Consider the following 21101-nt stretch of genomic DNA (forward strand, 5'->3'; position numbering starts at 1 on the left):
AGCGGTAATGTCAATGGTAAGATGCAGGTATCAGATAGGCAAGCAAAATCTAACTATGGTGTACCCTATTAGAAGGTGGAAATGCTCACATGGTGAATGGAAAGCTTTGGACTCTGATCTCTATGCTAGGGAGGAGATAGAACTTCATATTGAAGTTCACCCAGGAGAGGAGCATACAGTGGTAGTTAATGATGATTGGAATTTTGCTCAGTTGAGAGATCGTATTGTCATGTCCTTTAATGTAAGGGACCAATTTAAGTTTGTTGTTTCTAATCGACCCATGCGTCAGGTTAGAGAAACATACACTCTGTGTGTCATTGGAGCCCCCTAGGGTCCTTAGCTTGAAAGACTGTTAAGTTGCAGACTTAGGTAACATTTTGAGTGATTTTTGGTGATAATTTATAGTGGTGTACTTTTGAATACAAAATTATTGATTGCACCATAGCCCCAATGTCCTCTGTATTTCACTGTAATTTGGATTTTAATTTTGTTAATTTTAAAATTTTTAAGTATGTTCTATAAATTTATTAAATGTTATAGTGGAATGCTTTATAAGAATAGGTTTTGCTCTATAAAGCTCATTTCATTCTTAAGATCTTGCAATTTCTATTTCCCTTCAATATCCCGCCATGGCTTCAAGCTCTAACTCGCTACGCGCAAAGCTTGAGAAAATTGGGCTCTCAGCAGGTGCAGGTCAAAACATCGCCATTTTTGAGGGGGTGATTGATATGCAGAAAACTATAGACCTTCACGCAGAGGCTTTTCAAGAGCAGGTCCAGTACATGAATGATGTAGTGGCACAATATGTCGTGCAATTGCCTGAGACCACCACTAAATGGGTTCCAGTGAACTTAATCAGGCATCTGTACCATGGTGACAAGTCGTTCCGATTCACGCTCAACCGATTTTTGAAAGGGCTTACATCTAGCAATTACAGGGTCGAAGATGATGACACCGTTTATGAATTGCAGGTTGGTAATGTAGGCCCCACCTTCCTTTCATGGGATATGACGTTAGCACTGTTTCTGCAAGAAGCCAGGGATACAGAAAAAAAGAAGGGAAAGGCAGTGAGTAAAGAAGTAGCTCTTGTGAAGGAATCCAAAGGCGAGGTGGAAGAGGTTTTCTCAGAAGAAGCTAAAGTGTCCATGGCCTTGGTGTTTCTCCAACAAGGGTTAACTGAGGATGAAGAGCCTCATCGTGACCTCGAAGGGGATGAAATTGTGGAAGAGATCCCTGAGTTGGATGTAGCCACTTTGAATCCCATCATCATGGATAACAAGGAATTTCTTTTCCTTGATGACGTTTGTAAATCCTTGGGGTTAAGGGAGGATGAGGCCCTAAGCATATTAGCAATTGGGTCTGGTTTCTGTAAAGAAGACACACTTGAGCAACAGACTGCAGGTGTACAGATTGATTTTGATGACCATGATCTTACCAAAGCGCTAGCATTCCAAGGTTATGATACAGAACGTACAATTGAGGAAACTGTTTCCAATGCTCTTGTTGCTATAGAAAATGTAGCAGCAAAGTATGAAAGTGTCCCTCAAGAAGCATTTCAACCACATAAGCGCTTGCATGTAGATACATGAGTTGAGCAGCGTGGAAGCAGTATAGACATATGCAACCCACACATTAGCCAATGTGATGATGACATTGAGGTGGGGTTAAATCAAAGTCGTGCCATCATATTTATAAGTGAGTTATTACTAACACCTGATCTTTTTCTCTTGTAGAAAGCTTATATTTTTGACAAGTTTGCTGCACGTGGAGGTGGAGTTCGTGTGCAATCCGATGGACGAGACACCTCCCTGATTCATTACCTTCCTAGCCTCTCTCCATCATTTATTCGAGTAATCCATTTAGAGTACTCTGAGGAGGCACAAGCACAGAGCTCATCAAGTGTAAAGCTCTAAGTGGGGTTCTCACCAAAGATGGGCTAGCAAATAATGCAAACAAATGTATACTTATTAGCAGGGAGACAGCTATGTATACATTTGCAGGCAACTACACCGGCCATGTGCTAAGCCATTGTGCTACATCAATCTCCAAAGGTGTAATCAATCCTATTATTATAGCTAATAGCCTAGGTGAGAAAGACACGCAGAGTGACAAAGCTAAAGAAGCTCTCAGAAATCTTCTCAGGAACTTGTAATTTTCTTTCTACGAAATCAATACAAAATGTATACTTTTTTAATTGTAATGTTTTTAAGAATTCTGAACCATTTCTCTTGTGTGTCAGCACTGTGCCTTATAAACTTTTGGCAAGCATGTGAATGTGTAGGAAATTTCATTGATAATGATCAAATATTTGTTCTTTGAATGTCACTTAACATCCAGCTGAAATCTGGCAGTACAAAATCTGAACAATTTAAAAAAAAAAATTTTAATATTTTTTGATGTTTGTAAGCATATTTTTCATCAAAAAAGTGCACATAATGTTGGAAAGAGTACAAAAAAGAAAAAAATAAGCCTGTGTGCTACGGCGCAAATTTATGCCTTTCAAAGTTCAGGACAGGCTTAAATTCGCGCCGTAGCGCACAGGCATCATTTGATCATTTTTTCACACATTAATGCATTGTGTGCACTTTTTTTGATGATTACTCTGCCTAGAAACATCAAAAAAAAACTGTTGCTTCTTTTTAAAATGTTTCATCTAATGCCAGACTTCACCAGGTGATTTTGAGCCCCAAATAACTTTTTTTTTGTCCCTGAGCTTTTCTAAGGCCTTATTGAGCTTTAAGCCTTTTTTTGGACCTAAAATAAATTCAATTTAATTTTGTTTCTGCACTATGTAAGGATCCTTTGTTTAATGCCAACAACAATACCACGTATAACAGGATAATGTTTCACAATCACCTTATCAATAATATAAATTTTGTTCCTGTTTAACTAAGGCTCTTAATACATGATCAATAGTTTTACCCATTCAAACAACAGTACAAGAAATGAAATGTCTGCTTTTATAACACAGTTGAAACAAATGAATACGTTGGTTAATGAGTCATTGACAATATCTTATAGATTCAAAAAAATGTATTACAATGTTCGAGATTACAAAAGGCACAAAGGCCGCCGCCTAAAAGCTTAATCCTATCCTATAAATCCTTCCTTATGGAGCGCTTTATCTTGACGTAAACGTAGTGCAAGTGCCATGCCAACAAGCTTTAGGGTCACCCTTTTGGCGTGAGCATGGCACAGCACCGAATCTTGAAACAGAGAGACCAAAATTGTTTTTGACGCCTCTTGGAGGGTCTCCAGTGCCGTACTCTGTACCCGAGTGACCCTATCACTGTACTTGTCGATGACTTCTTTTACAACTCTTGCAAAAGGGGCCTTCGCCATGATGGGGTCTGTGCTCTTTTGGTAATTTCTGATTTCTCGCAGAGCCACGGTCCCCGGTTTCCATCTTCTCTTCTTGTTGGCTACAGGGGGTGGTGGTGGATGTGACCTCTCTTCCCATGGTTATCTATCATTTCTAAATTTTTTCGCCTTTTTTGCTCGGCTGGATCTAGATTTAGTCTTCTTTTACTTGCTTCTGCCTTCTTCTTTTCTTGTTCTTGTTTTAATCTGCGTGCTTCTTGAATTCTTTGTTCCCGTCTTTCCCTCTCCCTTTGCTCCTCCTGCTCCAGTCTTTCCCTCTCCATTTTCTCCTCCTGCTCCAGTCTTTCCCTCTCCCTTTGCTCCTCTACTTGTCGTCGATCCTCCTCTTCCATCTCCACCTCTTGCTGCCTGTTTGCACGTTCCTTCTTTCTCTTCACACGAATCTTTATTCTTTGTTTTTAGGTGGAGACTGGGGCTGACACCTCTCAAGTTCCTCATGTAGTGTTTGTGCTAAGAGCCTATCCTGCTCTTCACGACGGCTTATTTCCTCTGCTTCATAGAAGTCAGTAGCCTGTTGATACTGCTCTAGCTCAATACACAGAAGTGCTTCCTGGTCTTCCTCACAAATGCGACCCTTTGCTCCTCTTCTAGCTGCTGAGGGAGTAGGGCTTGTTGTTGCTCTCTTCTTCTATGCGCCTCCTCATCAATCTGGCGTTATTACTCTTCCAGCACACGCTCCTGCTGCTCAGCCTCTGAGAGAGGTCGGGGGAATGGTGTACGCATGGCTCTAAATGAGCCGATGTCTCCAGGCTACTTGGAGACATCCTCAATATTGTCCATTCCTGAAAACACATCCGGCTGTACATCTTCCTGTCGAGTCTCTACCTCTTTGTCCATGCTTGTATGCTTCTTTTTGATACGTTTTTGCACTTGTTGAAATGCCTGTGCCGTGGCGACTGCCTGTATCAAATTGTGTGCACTAGACGGTACGTTTGGGTTCTCAGTTTTGCGTGCAGTGTGCTTAGCTCTAGCCATCCATTGACTTACACGAGTGAATGAACGTGAAAATGTAATTTTAAACTCACTTTCACAGGTTTATATAGTTTTTGTAAAAAACTTATTGATAAAAAAAACTCTAGAATTTTTTTTTAAAAAAAGCTTTAACTTAAAAAAGGCTACAATTTTTTAATATGGAACCCATTTTCGACCCATACGCCTCCGCGCAGCGAACCACTCACGCATCCCATGCATGGCACTTGATGCTCGCCATGCAATTGCTTGTTGCAGATTGACATTTTTTACAACCCTTTGTAGTAATGACACCTGCTCTTTTGGTTTCTGTCAGCGTCGACCTCCCAAACTGCGATAAAACCAATTAAACATCTCATGCAAGGCATTACTTTTTTCATTACCACCTCCACCATGTCGCGTGTTCTTAAAGTATGCTGTCTTAGCTTGATAATGAGAGTGCTCCATTCCTTGGGTGCTCCAAATTGCCATTGGACCATATTCGTCGAGAAAAAACTGTGCGTGGGCAAATATAATGTGCTGCAACAAAGATCATATCAGAATTTTACTATTTGGCGATTAATATCAGTAAATAGATAGAAAGGTAAATACCATATAGTGGGTGATATGTGTTTCTCCCCATGCATCAACCATTTGCTGAGTAAATGTATGTATTGCAGTCTTTAAGTTTGCAATCTCCTCAGCAACAAGTGGAGCCTTTTCTAGCAATTGAATCATTTTGTCAAGTGACTCCCACAGCCTTGCCCGCTTGAGACCAAGCTCTGCATTATTCCCACGATAAGTGGTGCATTCATAAATGGCCTTCCATAATTCATATTTTGTGTGACTATTGTACCCCTCGTAATTTGAGAGAAGGTGTCTTGCTTTGGACCCACCCATGCATATTTTGTTTGGATTATCCTGACCCGGTCTTGACTTTTTAGTATCCTTCGTTAACTTTACAGCACCACCATGAAGCCCCACGCTTGAAAGAACATCTTCCAGCTTACTGATGCATTCGTTGCGAAGATGTTTAGGCTCCATATTCCATGCATAATTGATATGTAACTTCAGTAATTTGTCCATTATGCGTAACCTAGCATGAAGCGTGCAAATATGAGTACGGGAAAGTGGAATCTCTAATATAGGACTCCATGAGATATCTTCTTGATCACGATTAGGCGGACAATTGGTATTACAATTCATGATGCCATTAACCCACTGCATAGGTTTCTTTGGATCTTTGTTTTGCGTTGTACTCTCATTGAAGGTGGTTGTACATTTTTCTTGCCCTTTGCATGAGATTTGGTCGTCTTGGTGGCTGCAACCTTGCCTGAAGCTTTGCCGCGATCAATATACTCTGATTTTGAATGGCAGCAATAAATACATGGAAAAAAAGTATTTGCTCCTAGCTTGCATCCCAGCATACACTTCAATGTCTTTAAATCACCTGCCATGTGCCACTCAACTTTAAATGTTCCTACATCTTCCACATGTAAAGTTTCTCCTTTTGATTGCAATGATATGACATTTGGGATGCCTGTTCGGGTAAGGTACCATCGTAATGTATCATTCGTCTCCTGTGGAAGCTCAAATGCTGACAACCACCATATATTCTTTTCTGATTGCACTCCATAGTAATCTTTTCCCTGAGATTGACTTCCCTTGTTGGAATTTGAGGCTTGTGCACTACAGTCAAGAAGATTATCATCCTGTTCCAGATTTCCTTTCATAGCCCTGTTCATAAGTGTTAGGCTGACTCTTTCTAATTTTCGTCCTTTTACAATTTGACACTCATCAAGCTTTAACACAAACACAGCGTGACCTTGGCACTCCTCAATGCTTCAATGCTTAGACCATAATAAGAAATCATAGCTCTTTGAAGGGTCCTTAAATCAATAAAGACATTGTTGTACTTGTTGTATTCAAATACCTTTGTAGTACATACAGGCATTAATCCTCCACATGACGGTAGCCACCTAACATGTTTGCAATTTCTGAGTTTGCACTTTTTCTTGCCATGGTTACACTGTATGGAGTTGGTAGCATGGGTCGAAAAAGTCCTTTAGCACGATGACCTAGTGTAAACACCCTGTAAATGGCTTCATATCCCTTCCTACTGACACCAGCACTATCACATGCATCCATAATCTGTATGAGGCTTACCATATTTTGCAGCTCTCCAGAAATTTTGTTTCGGATTTGCTTAGATATTTTGCACGTGGGATCTTCTAGCAGCTTATATATGTCTGATAACTTAACAACATGTTTCAATATGCCTGCTCTACATTCCTCAGCACCACCTTCATATCCCATCATATCCCCAGCAATATCTCTACATGGAACATAAATACAAAATAGCATCAATATGTTTCACAATACAAAAAGGCCTGCAAAACAATGGTAAGAATAGAAGTTACCTTGTTGCTCGTACACGTCGTTTTCTTGCTCCACTTAGGGTTGCCAAGGTTTCTAGGGACTGACGCTTTCTTTTCCGTTGTCGAAAGCCTACTGGAAGCTTCTTCAGGCTTGCAAGGTGTCGTTGCTTGTTTCGTGCATCCTGTTTGGCTGCATTCATCTTGTCCCGTTCAATATCAAAGGCCTGCTTAAGCAACAAGTTGTCCTTCTGGAGCTCCTGATTCTGAGTTTTCAAGTTGTTCACCACTTCTTCAAGCCTATCAATGTCCTTCTTGTGTTGCTGCTGCAACTCAAGCCATAAGCCTCGAAAATGCAGTCTTGAATGCGATTCCTGAGCTGCAACAAAAGAAAGCCTCCTACAATAGCCAAATAGACCATTAGCTCCATCACCTACATAACTAAGAAATGTAGTGATATTAACAAAATGAGGTGGAGCATTGGTGATCGGGTCAATAGGGTATATGAATCCATTCGTCTCCAGAGGTCAATACATTTTCTCCCTTGTGATCGAAGAGTACCCAATGGCACATTGGTCACACCACTTGATTTTGTGCTGCGAATGGTAGCATACTCAGCAGCCAAATCTACATGTAACCTGAACTTTGGTGCTCTGTTAGATATATCTTCAAGTGGCATTTTCTTTAGGGTTAGGCAGTGCTGAAAAGAGCTTCTTGTAGAACACAATGCAAGAGTGAGGATAGGGTATTCTGAGGAGAGTGCAATGAAGTTTTTGCTGTAAAAAATATTAGAAGATCATAGATCTTCTGATTAGGTAATAGGAGAAAGGACAAGGAAGATGGCAAGAGGCATAGAAAATGGTAGATTGAGGTTTTGCAGCATAATACAGTAGAGAGAGAGAGAGAGAGAGAGAGAGAGAGAGAGAGAGAGAGAGAGAGAGAGAGAGAGAGAGAGAGAGAGATGTAGATCGCAGACGGAAGTAGGGGATATGTATGGTAAACAATGCAAGAATGGAAAATGGTAAGCTCTGAAGCTATGGAGGTTGACAGAGGGATTTTCTGCACTTCAATGGGGGAAAGACATGAGAGAGAGAGAGAGAGAAAGAGAGAGAGAGAGAGAGAGCAGAAAATGATAAAAAGGATGAGTGATGGCTCTTGGTTCTGTTCTTGTGTTATTCTCATCAGTCCAGCTTAAACAAAAAGGGGTATTTGACTTAAAAAAAAAAAAAAAAAAGAGAGAGCAGAAAATGATAAAAAGATGAGGCATGGAGGATGAGAGAGTGTGAGATATCTGCATTTGCAAGTGCAGAGGTTATGGAAGCTTACTAATCAGAGATGCAGAGCCATGGCACACCCAAATGTGAGAAAGGGGAAGAGAAAGAGAGTGGTAGAGAGACAAGGGCGTCTTAGAGAGAGAATGTAGAGAGAGAAAGTGGGGGGGGACCTAAAAGTGGAGGGAAGAGAGGAGGGAAGGCTTTTCAGCCATTTTGAATTTGGGGAAACCAAAAAAGTTGCCCCCATTTTAGCTCAAGCAAATATATATTTGAAAAAATAGAAATTCAAATAATGATTGCATAAAGATCCCCTTGTCAGGCCTAGTCAAAGTATGCTTAGAGTCCTTGTATATTTTTACTAGCTAATGTTTTTTATTTTGTGAGCTTGCCAAATGTGCAACTATTTACACTATGGAGGATTCAATTTGTTCAATTTGATCAACTTGATCAATCTCTACAACTGATTTCTCAATATGCTTTATTGCTTATCTATTACATATTAACCATGGACAACCAAGGCACAAGGAGAGGAGAGAAAAAAGAAATCTCGGATTTCTTAAAAGTAAAGAGGGAAAAATCCCTTCGATTGACCCTTTGTATTCCGGCGTCCATTCCTGCGTTTCGCTCCTTAATACCGCAGCAACCCGCGGGTATAAAACAAGTTGATGTTAGTCTTGTGTCCACTGGTCACCTACGTGTGTGAACATAATGCACAAACCCGGCGGTCGTTCGTCTGAAGCCGCCGCCTTCAACGTCTGGACATTTGGCGCCATTTCGTCTGGCTTCTGGAGTTGTGTCCTTCGCTTGGCGCCACTGCCAAGGCTCATCTCTACCTTCTGTGTTCTTTTTTTCTGCACCTTTGCAAAGCAAGGCCTGCCCTTTCTTCTTCTCCACCTGTAATCTTCCGGCCAAGGAATCATCTTCTCGGCGCCGATTGGAAGGGATGGGCAAGCAAGGGTCTTCTCAGGGAACCACCTTCGGATTGGCGTCGGGGACCCCTTCCGACGGCGAGACGGAGCTGCTGCGCCCTTTCCTTCTTCACCTGCAGCGGGAGAAGAGCATCCCGCCACTCCTCCTGCACCCCATTTTGTCCGACATTGCGGCCACGCATGAGGAAACGTAAGCGCTGTTCCGCTTCCTGCTTTGTTTTCTCCATACTGTCGTGTAGATTAATGCATGGTTACTCTAGGCTTCCGAAAAGAAACAACCCTTTCAATCAGCTCTCATGCTGCATGTTGAAGGCATACCCCAACATATCTAGTTTGTGAATAAAAATTCCGCTTTCTCCTCAGCTCGTCCTTGGGACCGAATCAATTCTTGGATCTTTAGCCATTAAATTTCAGTGTTTTTGTTGTTCTCCGTATTATTCAGCCTTCATTTCACAGAGCTCTCTATTGATGTGGTTCAGGCAGAGATGCTCTCCTGTGGGGATTTGCTCTACTTTTTGAGTTCATCCATACTAGATCTCCAATCAAGATACTTCTATTCTGTTCGAAAGGCTACTTCCCTACTTTAAAGTGCTCCCTGGATATGAGACCATTGCATGCATCCGTGTCTGGCACTGTAGATGAGCAGGCCAGCAGGAGGGCAGCATCCAGGGCTGACAGCTAACATTACTTCTTGGGCCCACTTTATGGAGCTGGCCAATTGCATGTTATCAATGAAGGCATGCTCACTTGCCTATAAATAAAAAATCCTTGTTATGCTTAAGAAGCATGTAATCCCTTGGTCCATGCCGTAGCTCTCCCTCAGTGAGCACTTTTCATTGGCAAATTGAATGCACCCCGTGCAGTGAAAACGCATATTGCACCCCCTTGTTGCTCTCTCAGCCTCACATTTGCCTGACAGGATGCAACCACACACATCAATCCATTGCTTTGCCTAGCCAGGGATTTACTAGCCAGGGATTTCCGAGACATTGATAATAACACTTGCATGCTCTAATTTCTCATAAACTCAACGTAAGATGACCATGACCATACATGACATAGTGACATTAGAGGGTTATACAGTTGCAGGCACAACCAATTCACTTTTGACCCAAATAAGGCTGCGCCTTATTGCCCAATTTTGTGGTCAATAATAAGTGAAAGATTTTAGTGATAGAACTGGAGAGGCAGTATCACCACTTTGCTAGGCTTCGATAGCCATCCTACTGTTTGTAGATGATTTGAGATTCCCTTTGCTATCACTATTCCTTACTTAAAGAAGATACGTGTCATTTTTCATATAATTTATGACCCCAAGGATTTGGAAAGCCTTTTCCTATGTTGCCTCAAGAAAGGCCCAAGCATTTGTTGTCTAGTTATTAAACAAACTTTGACAAGGGGCAAAATTTATTTAGGAAGAAGAAACTATAGTGCCAATTCGGCTTTCATAAGAAATTGGGTTATTGGAGAAAGTGCTCCTTGATCTCCTGCCCTTTCATACTTTGTAACTGGCAGGTTTTTCGAGTCCATTTTACATGGCATTGTGGGTTTTCATTTAGGCCCATCTCCACTTTACATATAGTTCAACACTTGGAAATCCATATGGCATGTGCAACTGTTCATAGGCTTCCCCTTAGCATAGAATAAGCCAAGAGACTGAAGGCCCTAAAAGTATTTGAATACTCGCTTGGCAGTTTGCCAATGCTTACTTCTGGAACTATGCATAAATCTGCTTAATTGGGAGACCCCAAACTGAATGCCTCACCTCATATTACATAGATAGATAACCTGTTGATAAAGTGATGCATCAAATGGTTCATCTGCATATTTAAGTGATGCGCAACATTATTCAGCATTTAATGCTGATTTTACCAGCCGTGGAGCAACTTTAAGACAGCCGACTAGCATCCTAGGGGGGTATAAATACCCAAGACATAAATCAGTTCATTTATCTCATAATTCACCAAGTGCTGAAGCTGATCAAAGGGCCAGGATAGCCAAGGACAAGCTAACGCAGAAGGAGTGAAGGATTGAAGGTCAAGGGCAGAGATCTATCTCAGCCAAGAAGGTTCAGGTTCAGTCTTTTATTTCAGTTTTGCATCATTCTAATAAAAGCAAATACATCATTCGTGGTGGGGGGCCCTACAGAGGGTATTCGGGACCCAATATTGTGTCCTCTTCTCTCTCTCTCTCTCTCTCTCTCTCTCTCTCTCTCTCTCTCTCTCTCTCTCTCTCTCTCTCTCTCTCTCTCCATAGGCGTGAACCTGGCGTGAACCTGGCGTGAATCTGTGCACTTGGCGTGAACCTGGCCCTGCTCGCGCTTCGCGCTCTGGCGTAGCGTAGCTGGGTACGTGCGACACCAAGAGCAGTGCAATGGGCAGGTACAAGTGGCAGCAAGGGGCGCGCTCAGCGATGGGCAACAAGTGCTAGGTGTTCGCCCTCTGCCTCGCTGCTGTTTTCGCCATATGTGTGGTCCAGGTTGGTGGATATTCTTGTAGACGTGAGCGCACAGAAGCAAACACGGCGCTGCATAGTCAGTAGACACAGTGATGCACAGGGGCGGTGATAGCGCTCACTCAAACACCAACAACACAGACACACACCTTCTGCGCAGGTGCTTACCAAGTTTGAGCTGCAGGCAAATAGAACTGCAGGAGGCGCCTGGGTTTGCAGGTAGTTGCAGAAAGCGCAGAAGGGACGGCTGGAGGCCTATTGGCAGGCTGCGTAGGTGCAAACAGTAAGGTGCAGGAGGTACAGTCGGGCAGAAGGTACATCATCTGCCTTCCTTTTCCCACCCACCCTTGCTCAGGCCCCCAAGGCAGGAACTAGTAGGGGAAACATGTCTCATCCACTAGAGAGGGAACAGGATGGTGAGACAACCTTTCACACCCCCACGAAGGCACCAAATGCCTACCGCAGAAGACTGAGGGAAGGAATCATGTCCCTTGGCTCACGAAGGTTTACGAAGATGGCTACCGGGAGATCACGGCAGAGGATGTAGGGTTGCAGAGATCAGCACAGGATGAGGGGGAGATTACAGATTATGGCAGGCATTTTCTCACACTCGGGAGTGCACATGGGTTGGTCATATACAAGGGCTTATTGAGATGGCAAGGATCATATGCTCTCACACACTGGAACTCTAAAGGGGGAGCGAGCACAGTGGACTACTTGATGGGATCTCCTTCATTGATACCTGATGTGCGGGGCTTCACGATTTCCAGTAGGCCCATTGGCATAGCAGCCGATCATGCATACCTGAGTTTCACACTAGTAGGTAGATCCCCGAGAGATGGGCCAGCCACTCATCTACCTAGGTACCCGAGATATCAGTTTACACGTGAGACAGTTGGGGTTTATCGGGATGCAGTATCTGATGGCTTGTTCGCTTTAGATCCGCATAGCTCTCTGGACGAGATCACGAGGATTGGCAGGTGTTCTACATGCATCCACCTCATATGCGTTTCCCTGCACTATGATCCCTTCCACCCACCCCCGCAGCACTGCCCCACAGAACAGTCATGATGAGGAGTGTCGTGAGACACGAGCATAGCTACATCGTGAGATTGCCATTGGGTCTCACACACATAGACAGGCCAGGATGATCTTTCGGCGCCTTGTGCGGAGGAAGAAACGAGCCTATCTGGCTAAGCTAGAGGAGGAGATCTACCAACTCTTCCTGGGGAAGGACAGCAAGAGGGCATGGAAGATGTTTAAGGAGAGACAGCCTGGTACTCCGATTACTGCACCTGAGGCATGGCATACTTATGCTAGAGAGCTATATGATGCACCAGGACAGTCCCCCACCCCCCCTCCACTGGGAGCTAGACCGCCTAGCAGCACCTTTTTTACTATGCGGATGGTGCTAGATGCAATAGACAGGTTACAGAATGGAAAGGCACAAGATCATGATGGGCTAGTTGGAGAGCACTTCTCATATGCACGAGACACTTTGGCTCCGCTCATCGTACATGTGTTTAATCGTGCCATTTGTGAGGGTTTCCCGACAAGCTGGACAGAGCATATCATTGTACCACTCTTTAAGAGTGGGGACCCCATGGTACCAGGCAACTACAGGACGATCATGATTGGTCATTACTTGGCCAAATTATATGGCTCTATATTGGAGTCGGAGCTGAGCCAATGGGCAGAGAGGCATGGTCATCGAGCACATGGACAGGTTGGCTTCAGGAGAGGATTTACTACCTTGGATCACATACTGACACTTCGGGCACTTATTGAAGAGGGCAGGGCATAGAAGAGAAGGATATACTGCTGCTTTGTGGACTTCCGCAAAGCCTTCGATACCGTACCATGTGCCAGGCTTATGCACAGATTGCATGACATTGAGGTACCCGAGGATATGCAGTGGGGGATATATGCTTTGTATGAGTCTGTGACAGGCAGAGTCCGAGCTCTAGGCGGACTATCTGATAGGGTGACCAGCACGATAGGGGTGAAGCAGGGATGCCCGCTATTGCCCACCCTCTTTGGACTGTACATTGATGCGGTCTCTGATTATGTAGACAGATTGGGAGGCCCAGGGGCATGCCTGGCAGGGGTGTTGATACCCATCTTGTTATATGTTGATGATATTGTTCTAATCTCAGACTCTCCGGGAGGACTACAGAGACACCTGGATGCATTACAGGTTTTCTGTGCGGATAGAGATCTGACAGTGAACCTTGGGAAAACCAAGGTTATGGTGTTTAACACCACACAGGCATGGGTGACGAGATTAGAGCCTCAGTTCACTTTTCGAGGGGAGCCGGTAGAGTACGTCAGGTTATATGTCTACTTGGGAGTTACTTTCACAGGACCGCATTTCTCCCTGAAGGAGGCAGCAGCAGCTAGATTAGCTCGAGGGCATGCAGCCTTGGGGGCACTTGAGAGGCAGTGTGCACACATACAGTTTCAGGAGCCATGCACCAAATTGTGGCTATTTGATACGCTTGTCACACCGACCCTCGTGTACGGAGCTCCAATTTGGGTGCCCAGTATACATCACAAATCTCAGAGAGGGACAGATGAGGGATGGAGGCAAATGGAGAGACAACTGATTATGATGATTGCCTGCATGATTCGGAGCAAATCATCAGTACCACATGAGATTGTTCGGGCTGAGCTGGGTGCCCCACCAATAGTAACCGAGGTCCTATTCCAGGCAGTTACCTTTTTACAGCGGCTATGGGAGCTCCCTCAGTAGAGGTACTCCCATTTGGCATTGACCTCATCCATACAGTTGGCAGAGGATGGAGATACTCATTGTTGGTACGCTCAGATGAGATCATTGGTTTGCGGATAGAGGCACTACCACCCTTTCAGTCCAGTCTGGATTGTCCATTTTTGGATCTCACCCGCTCAGAGCAAAACCGCGTGATCAGGATGGATATCATCAGAGTGGACACAGAGAGGACGTGGACTAGTCCCCTTGAGCCCTTGGGCACGAAAATGACTCATTACAAGAGCCATTTTCTACACCTCTCATCACTGGATGATTTTATCACCCGCCCGGCGTACATGGATGTACACCTATCACATGGAATACGTTGTGCCATTGGACAGATCCAGACCTCATCACACCAGTTGCGGATTGAGACAGGGCGATATGTGCATCAGATCGTGGATGACCGCATTTGTCAGCTATGCTACCAGGAGGTAGAGACAGAGGAACACTACATTTGTTGATGTACAGTCTATTATGAGATCCGAGGGAGATATCACTCCCTCTTCCGAGAGGGTTTTGGGCCGTTACGCAGGGTCATGGAGTTTGAGGATAAGAGATGCCTCGGATTGTTTCTACGGAGACATAGAGAGACCCTCTTGGCAGGACAGGAGGCCGAGCCATGATGTACCTAGACAGAGGACCCTGACAGATTTCTTCGGCACCAGCACCAGCAACCCAACCCACACACCTCCTGATACCTCCTCCATTGGGCCATCAGAGCACCGACCACGCTCCTAGGGAGTCACCACTGATAGAGCAGTTATCTTATGTCGTGCTCGTCGACCACGCCCACTAGGATCCCGACCACGGCATCCTCACCATCGCCAGATCAGAGCCATTATTGCTCGGCATCGGAGGCGCCTACCTCGCTTCTATGACGTCTCCATTCTAGACAACCCCATGGTGGAGATACTTGATCTAAGGAGAGGGCAACACTACAACTGATCAGCATACATGGATCTACCTGATATACATTTTCCAGTATTTTCCAGTATTTTCTACTCAGTATCATCTCGGAGTCTTGCAATTCTGTTCTTATAACTATAGGACGATCAGTTTATTGTACTTTTTAGTCTTGTTCTCTTTGATGAGACACCAACTTCAGATGTACTCTCAGTTTTGGTCTCATAGGCCATTATGGCCTCTTAAAGACGTTAATATATCATTTCATTTCATTTCTCTATATTTTTTTGCACATCTATATTCAGTTTTATGCGTTAATTTCGCCGTGTGACAAGCAGGGTTGTTTTCGTACGGGGTACGATGACATATCGTACGGGATACCGTATGGTACGATACTGTACGTACTCGTACGGAATTTTTCATATTTTTTTTTTCTCAGAATTTTTTTTTCAAAAGTAAAAAATTCCCCCCAAAAAAGTAAATTTTTTGGTAGGTAATGGTCTTTCTTTTGCTTATCTATGGCTATTTGAGCTTCTTCTGTACTATGATGCTTCCCTCCTTTCTAAAATACTCCATATTTGGACTTGGAAATACCTAAGTTTATAAGTTATTTTTTAAAACACTGTATTTTATCGTACGATAAGAATTTTTTAATATCGTACCATATTTTCCCCGTACGGTATCATATCATACTGTACGATACCATACGGTATCGTACCTGACAACTATGGCGACAAGTGTGCTGTTTTTATGAGCATTGAAGTTACCGATCTCCCTCGAAGCTTCCGCATGTTACAGTGGTATCAAAGCCTACTTCAAGTGTAAAGATTTAGCAAGAAACCATAAATTTTTTCTCGCTCGTGTGGTTGGTTTTCGGACTCCGGTGGACTACCTCTTTCGGAGTGACTCCTGTCCCTTGAAGAATAGTTGGTTTTCAGCCTCCGGAAGTATCCCACACACATAGTGGATGGTTAGATTGCGCTCCAAAAAGGAAGTGTGTTTTCCTGCTATGGCGAGCTTCGACGACGAGAGAGACCAAGAACCTTGGGACCAAAGTGCACCAGGCAGCCCAACCAGGGCATCAGGCGTGAGTGTTACAGTGATGTTCCAACAGATGATGCGAGTAATTGCAAACCAGACGATCAAGTTGGAAGAGCAGAAGGCGCAGATCCTGGCTCTGGAAGAGCGCACCCGTTCTCCAGCGCCTGGTTTTCCATCTTCTTCTCCCTCTCCTTCCATATCCCAGATTCCAGATCCTCTACACACAGGGACTCACTCGCAGCGTCACGACCGCAGCTGAGTACGATGGTTGAGTTGCAGATGCGTGCATTGGAGATCCAACAACGTGAAGAGACGAAACCATGCGACGAGTGGAACGTGAGCGTTACCTTGTAGCTTTGGACGCCAGCTTGACACCAGTGGCTTCCTCGAGTCATTTTCCTGAGAAAATGAACTTCAATAAGTATAATGGTAAACTCGACCCCACAACTCTTTATTCATGGTTGCTTGTCAAACTCGCAAAAGTTGTTTTGAAGAAAGAATCTCTTGGGATCTCACTTTTTACCTGTTCTTCTAAACTATTATGTATGACAGTGATTGCACTCACTAAAGCAACTTTTTGGTTTTCTGCTCAATGCATCGGCCACTTTATTTTCTCGTCCTGGTCTATAAATGATTTCAAAATCATATTCCTGCAAAAATTCTATCCACCTTCTTTGCTTTGCATTCAATTTCGCTTGGCTAAACAAATGCCTCAAAGTAGATTGATCAGTTTGCAACTGAAACTTAACTCCAAGGAGATAATGTCTCCATACACGCAATGCATGCACAACAACCAATAATTCCAAATTATATGTTGAATAATTTCTCTCATGAGGTTTCAGCTTACATGACTCAAATACAACCGGATGCCCATCTTGCATCAAAACCCCACCAAGCGCTATAATACTAGCATCCGTTACACCCAAGAAGGTTTTTCCAAGCTCAGGCAATTTAAGCATAGGGGCTGTAGTCAATGCATGCTTCAAAATCTGAAAACTTTGCTCACATTGTACAGTCCAGGTGAATATTCTACCCTTCTTCAGAAGGTCCGTCATAGGACTTGCTTTATGAGAAAACTCAAAAATGAAGATTCGGTAAAAACCTGCAAATCTCAGAAATCCATGAACTTCTCTAATAGAAATGGGAGTTGGCCATTTCACAGTGGCCGTAATCTTCTTGGATCCATTGAAATACCTGCTTTAGATATAATGTGTCCCAAGTACTTCACCCTGTCTTTAAAGAATTCACATGTGGACCTCTTTGCATACAACTTATGTTCTAGCAATATATGAAACACTTTTCGCAAGTGTTCTTCATGCGCTTCTTTACTTTTGGAAAACACCAATATGTCATCCAAAAATACTAACACAAAGTCATCCAAGTTCTCCTGGAAAATGCGATTCATCACACACTGAAAAGTAGCGGGTGCATTTGTTAATCCAAATGGCATCACAACAAATTCATAATGCCCAAAACGTGTTCTGAATGCAGTCTTTGCTATATCACTTTCTCTGATGTGGATCTGATGATAACCAGATCGCAGATCAATTTTAAAAAATATCCAACTCCCTGCCAACCGATCAAAAAGCTCTCCCATTCTTGGCAATGGGTTGATCGTTAACTTATTGAGCCCCTGTAATCAACACAGCCGCATAGTCCTATCCTTCTTTTTTACAAAGAGAACAGGAGCACCCCATGGCGACACACTAGGCCTAATAAATTCTTGTTGAAGCAATTTCTGCAATTGCAGACATCGGCTCGCTGAAGCTCCCGCCGTCACCCCCCTGCTCGCGCTGCTCGCCCCTCGCCTCCCCTTACTCGTGCCCTGTCCCCCGCCTACCAGCGCATTTGCGCCCCCCCCTCTTCTCGCCGTCGCCCCCCCCCCCTTCTCCTCGCTTTCTCTCCCTCTCTCATGCTGAAGCGCCCCCCTCCCCCTCCCCCCCCCCCTTCCCCCCCCTTCTGTTCGCCTTCGCTCCCCCCCACTTCATTTCGCCTGCGCTCCCCCCCCCACTTCATTTCGCCTACGCTCCCCCTCCCCCCCCCCTTCAGTTCGCCTTCGCTCCCCCCCACTTCATTGCGCCTACGCTCCCCCCCCTTCAGTTCGCCTTCACGCCCCCTCCCCTCGTCAGCGCCCCGTCCCCCCCCCCCCCCTCCGCCAGCCCTCTCTCCCCCCCACCGCCTCTCCTTTCGCGTTGCTCCCGCCCCCCCTGTTTCTTCGTCGCCTTACCCCCCCCGCTCTTCTTTTTATTTCTTTTTTTTCTTTTCTTAAAAAAAAAAAATCCTCCCGCCTTCCCTCTCCGCCCTTCGCGTGCAGCTCGGTTCTTGCAGGTATCGCATTCGCTCCGCCTTCGCCACAGCTTCAGACTCTGATGGAGGCTCCTCCCGCCCCACCTCAGAGGGACTCTTCTGCAGCCCCCTCGACCGCCCCTGAGGATACCCCCATCAGGCTTTCTCTTTCGCAAGAAGAGGAAGCGAGCCTCGTCGCAGAGGTGGAACGCCTCCAGGCACATTCCACCATCTGCCGTATAGTCGGCACTCGCCCCAGCAGAGGGGAGATCCGGGATCTTCTTCAGGCCCGCCTTCTTGCAGATGTGGGCAAGATCCTGGATGTACAGCTATTGGGCCGTGGACATTACCAGATCGAGTTCGAGGCCGCCCAGAGTGTTGCCAAGGTCCTTGCCATGAGTCCCCTTGACATCAGGGGTGCTCGGGCTTTCTTCAGACCTTGGCAGCATGGATTTGACCCAGCAGCGGCGGAACAGGGAGAGCGCCTTTTTCATGTTACAGTTTGCTTCCCTGGACTCCGCCGGGAGTATCTTCCGCTCCTCCCCAGGCTCGGAGCATTGGTGGGCTCGGTACTAGAGACTGGCCCCTTAGCTGCTTCAGTGGTGGCCAGAGCAGCTGGGCTACCTTCGGTCAGAGTGTTGGTGTCTGACATCTCCTCCCTTCCTAAGGTCATTCAGCTACCTAGGATAGGGGGGGGATGGATAGATCAGAGAGTGGAGTTCTCGGGGCTCCCGAATCAGTGCTTCATTTGCAGATAGGTCGGCCATCTGGCCAAGGCCTGCCCTCGCAGGAGACCCCAACCCTCACCACAGCAGGCTACTGATGGCCCGCCCACCACAGATTCGGCTCGGCAGGCTGCCTCCGGGACACCTGCTCAGGCCACAGAGGCCTCGGAGTGGCAGCCTGGACAGGGGCGCCGCCGAGGGAGACAGCCACAGCAGCACGTCCAGAGACCGCTGCAGCAGCAGCCACAGTCTCAGCCTCACTGGGTTCCCGTGAGGAACAGCTTTTCTCCCCTCCAGGAGGAGACCCCCGCGGCGACGACTGAGGACCAGGAGATGCCAGCACCCCCTCCTTCACCCCCCCCACCCCCACCCCCGTCCCCCCCCCCACCGCCTCGCTTCCACCATCGCCTCCTCCCGCCTCGGCTCCGGTTTCGGCAGCGGCTCCCTCTCCACCCCCCTCGCCTCCCCCTCCTCCCCCTCCGCCCGCCTCACCTTCCCGGGAGGCCCTGGCAGTTCCCTGGCGTTCACCTGCAGTCTGGAGAGCGCTGAGCACTGACCTCGCTCGAGCATCACAGAGGAGACCTATGCCGATTAGGGCTTCACGGATTTCATCTGTCCGCAGTCGGCTGAGTCGCCTTGGCATTAGACAGCGCTCGGAGGCTTTTGATTATACCTTCACACGGCTTTTTGGAGCAGAGGGCCCCCATGAGCCAGCACCCATCCGAGTTCATGTAGTGATACCTCCGGCCCGCGGGGAGGAGGCACTAGACTAGATGTTTGCAGACAGACTGTGTGGGCCCATGTGCAGAGGAGGGTCACAGACCATATGCGTACAGTTCTAGGTGCGCCTTTGTCAGAGATTGAGCTTGCCGAGGCCTTGAGGGTCCTGCCGCCGCGACATAGTTGCCCAGGGGAGGACGGACTGACGCCGGCCTTTTTTATGCGCTATTGGGACCTTTTGGGGCCAGGCCTCCGCAGGGGCTTTCAGCATGTTTTGGACACTGGGGTGATGCTGCAGAGCTTTTCAGAGGGCCTGATCTATCTTATCCCCAAGGGGGAGGGAGTATTAGATGATATTAGGCATTGGAGGCCTATTACGATCCTCAATATTGTCTACAAGGTCTTAGCAAAGGCCTTGAGTTTGAGGATCCAGCCGTTCCTGGGGGAGTTGATTCACGCTACTCAGAGCCCGAGCTAGATTTCTTGGCGAGGACTTGGTCGTGATGCTTCTCGATTTTGAGAAGGCATACGATAGAGTTGATTGGGGTTTCTTAGAGGGCACTATGCTTCGCCTGGGCTTTGAGCCAGGATGGATCAGAGGGGTGGCAGCTCTGTATTCCACAGCTCGCAGCCAGGTGTTGATTGCAGGAGGACGGGGGCCGAGTTTTGAGCTGACCAGATCAGTCCGTTCAGGGGTGTCCCCTCGCCCCTTTTCTTTTTCTCTTCTTTGCGGAGGCTATGAGCATGTATTTGACAGCAGAGGAGGTCGGTTTGAGAGGACTTCAGCTCCCAGTCCGGGGGGAGGACCTGCTTGATGCTGAGTTTGCAGACGACACGGGCTTATTTTTGCATGGCCAAGAGGCCAATCTTCTTCGGGCAGAGTAGTTGCTCCAGGTTTTTAGTGCAGCTTCGGGAGCATTGATCAGTTGGCGCAAGACAGTGGCCTTTTGGATCAGTAGTGCTCCCACTCCGGCATGGAGCCCGGACCCCGGTTTTAGATGGATTCCTCCAGGCACAGCAGTGCGGTATTTGGGATGCCAGATTGGCCTAGATTTGTCACCTGAGCAGCAGATTGCCCTGCTTCTTCTGAGCATTCGGAAGAAGCTTTTGTATTGGAGTACAGCTCGACTATCCTTGGCTGGGAGGGTGGTGGTGGCAAATCAGGTGCTGTTAGCGACCATGTGGTACATTACGTCTTGCTGGATTTTCTCGAGCTCTTGCATCAGCCAGGTACAGAGGCTGATCAGGAACTTTCTGTGGTCTGGGCGGGACGGTCAGCCAGCTCGGGCAAA

General features: G+C 46.2%; 1 protein-coding gene across 1 annotated transcript in view; it reads left to right on the forward strand.

The window, feature by feature from the left end:
- Positions 1-8689: 8689 nt before the first annotated feature.
- LOC147626749 (uncharacterized) overlaps positions 8690-21101 on the forward strand; it is a 53883-nt gene continuing 41471 nt past the window's right edge. The window contains exon 1 of the mRNA XM_086816769.1: positions 8690-9097. Coding sequence (XP_086672895.1) covers positions 8922-9097 — 176 coding nt within the window. The 5' untranslated portion in view covers positions 8690-8921. The remainder of the gene's footprint in view (positions 9098-21101) is intronic.

Source organism: Cibotium barometz, chromosome 22 (assembly GCF_041138505.1).
Source record: "Cibotium barometz isolate CiBa-2024 chromosome 22, ASM4113850v1, whole genome shotgun sequence".
Lineage (NCBI taxonomy): Eukaryota > Viridiplantae > Streptophyta > Polypodiopsida > Cyatheales > Cibotiaceae > Cibotium > Cibotium barometz.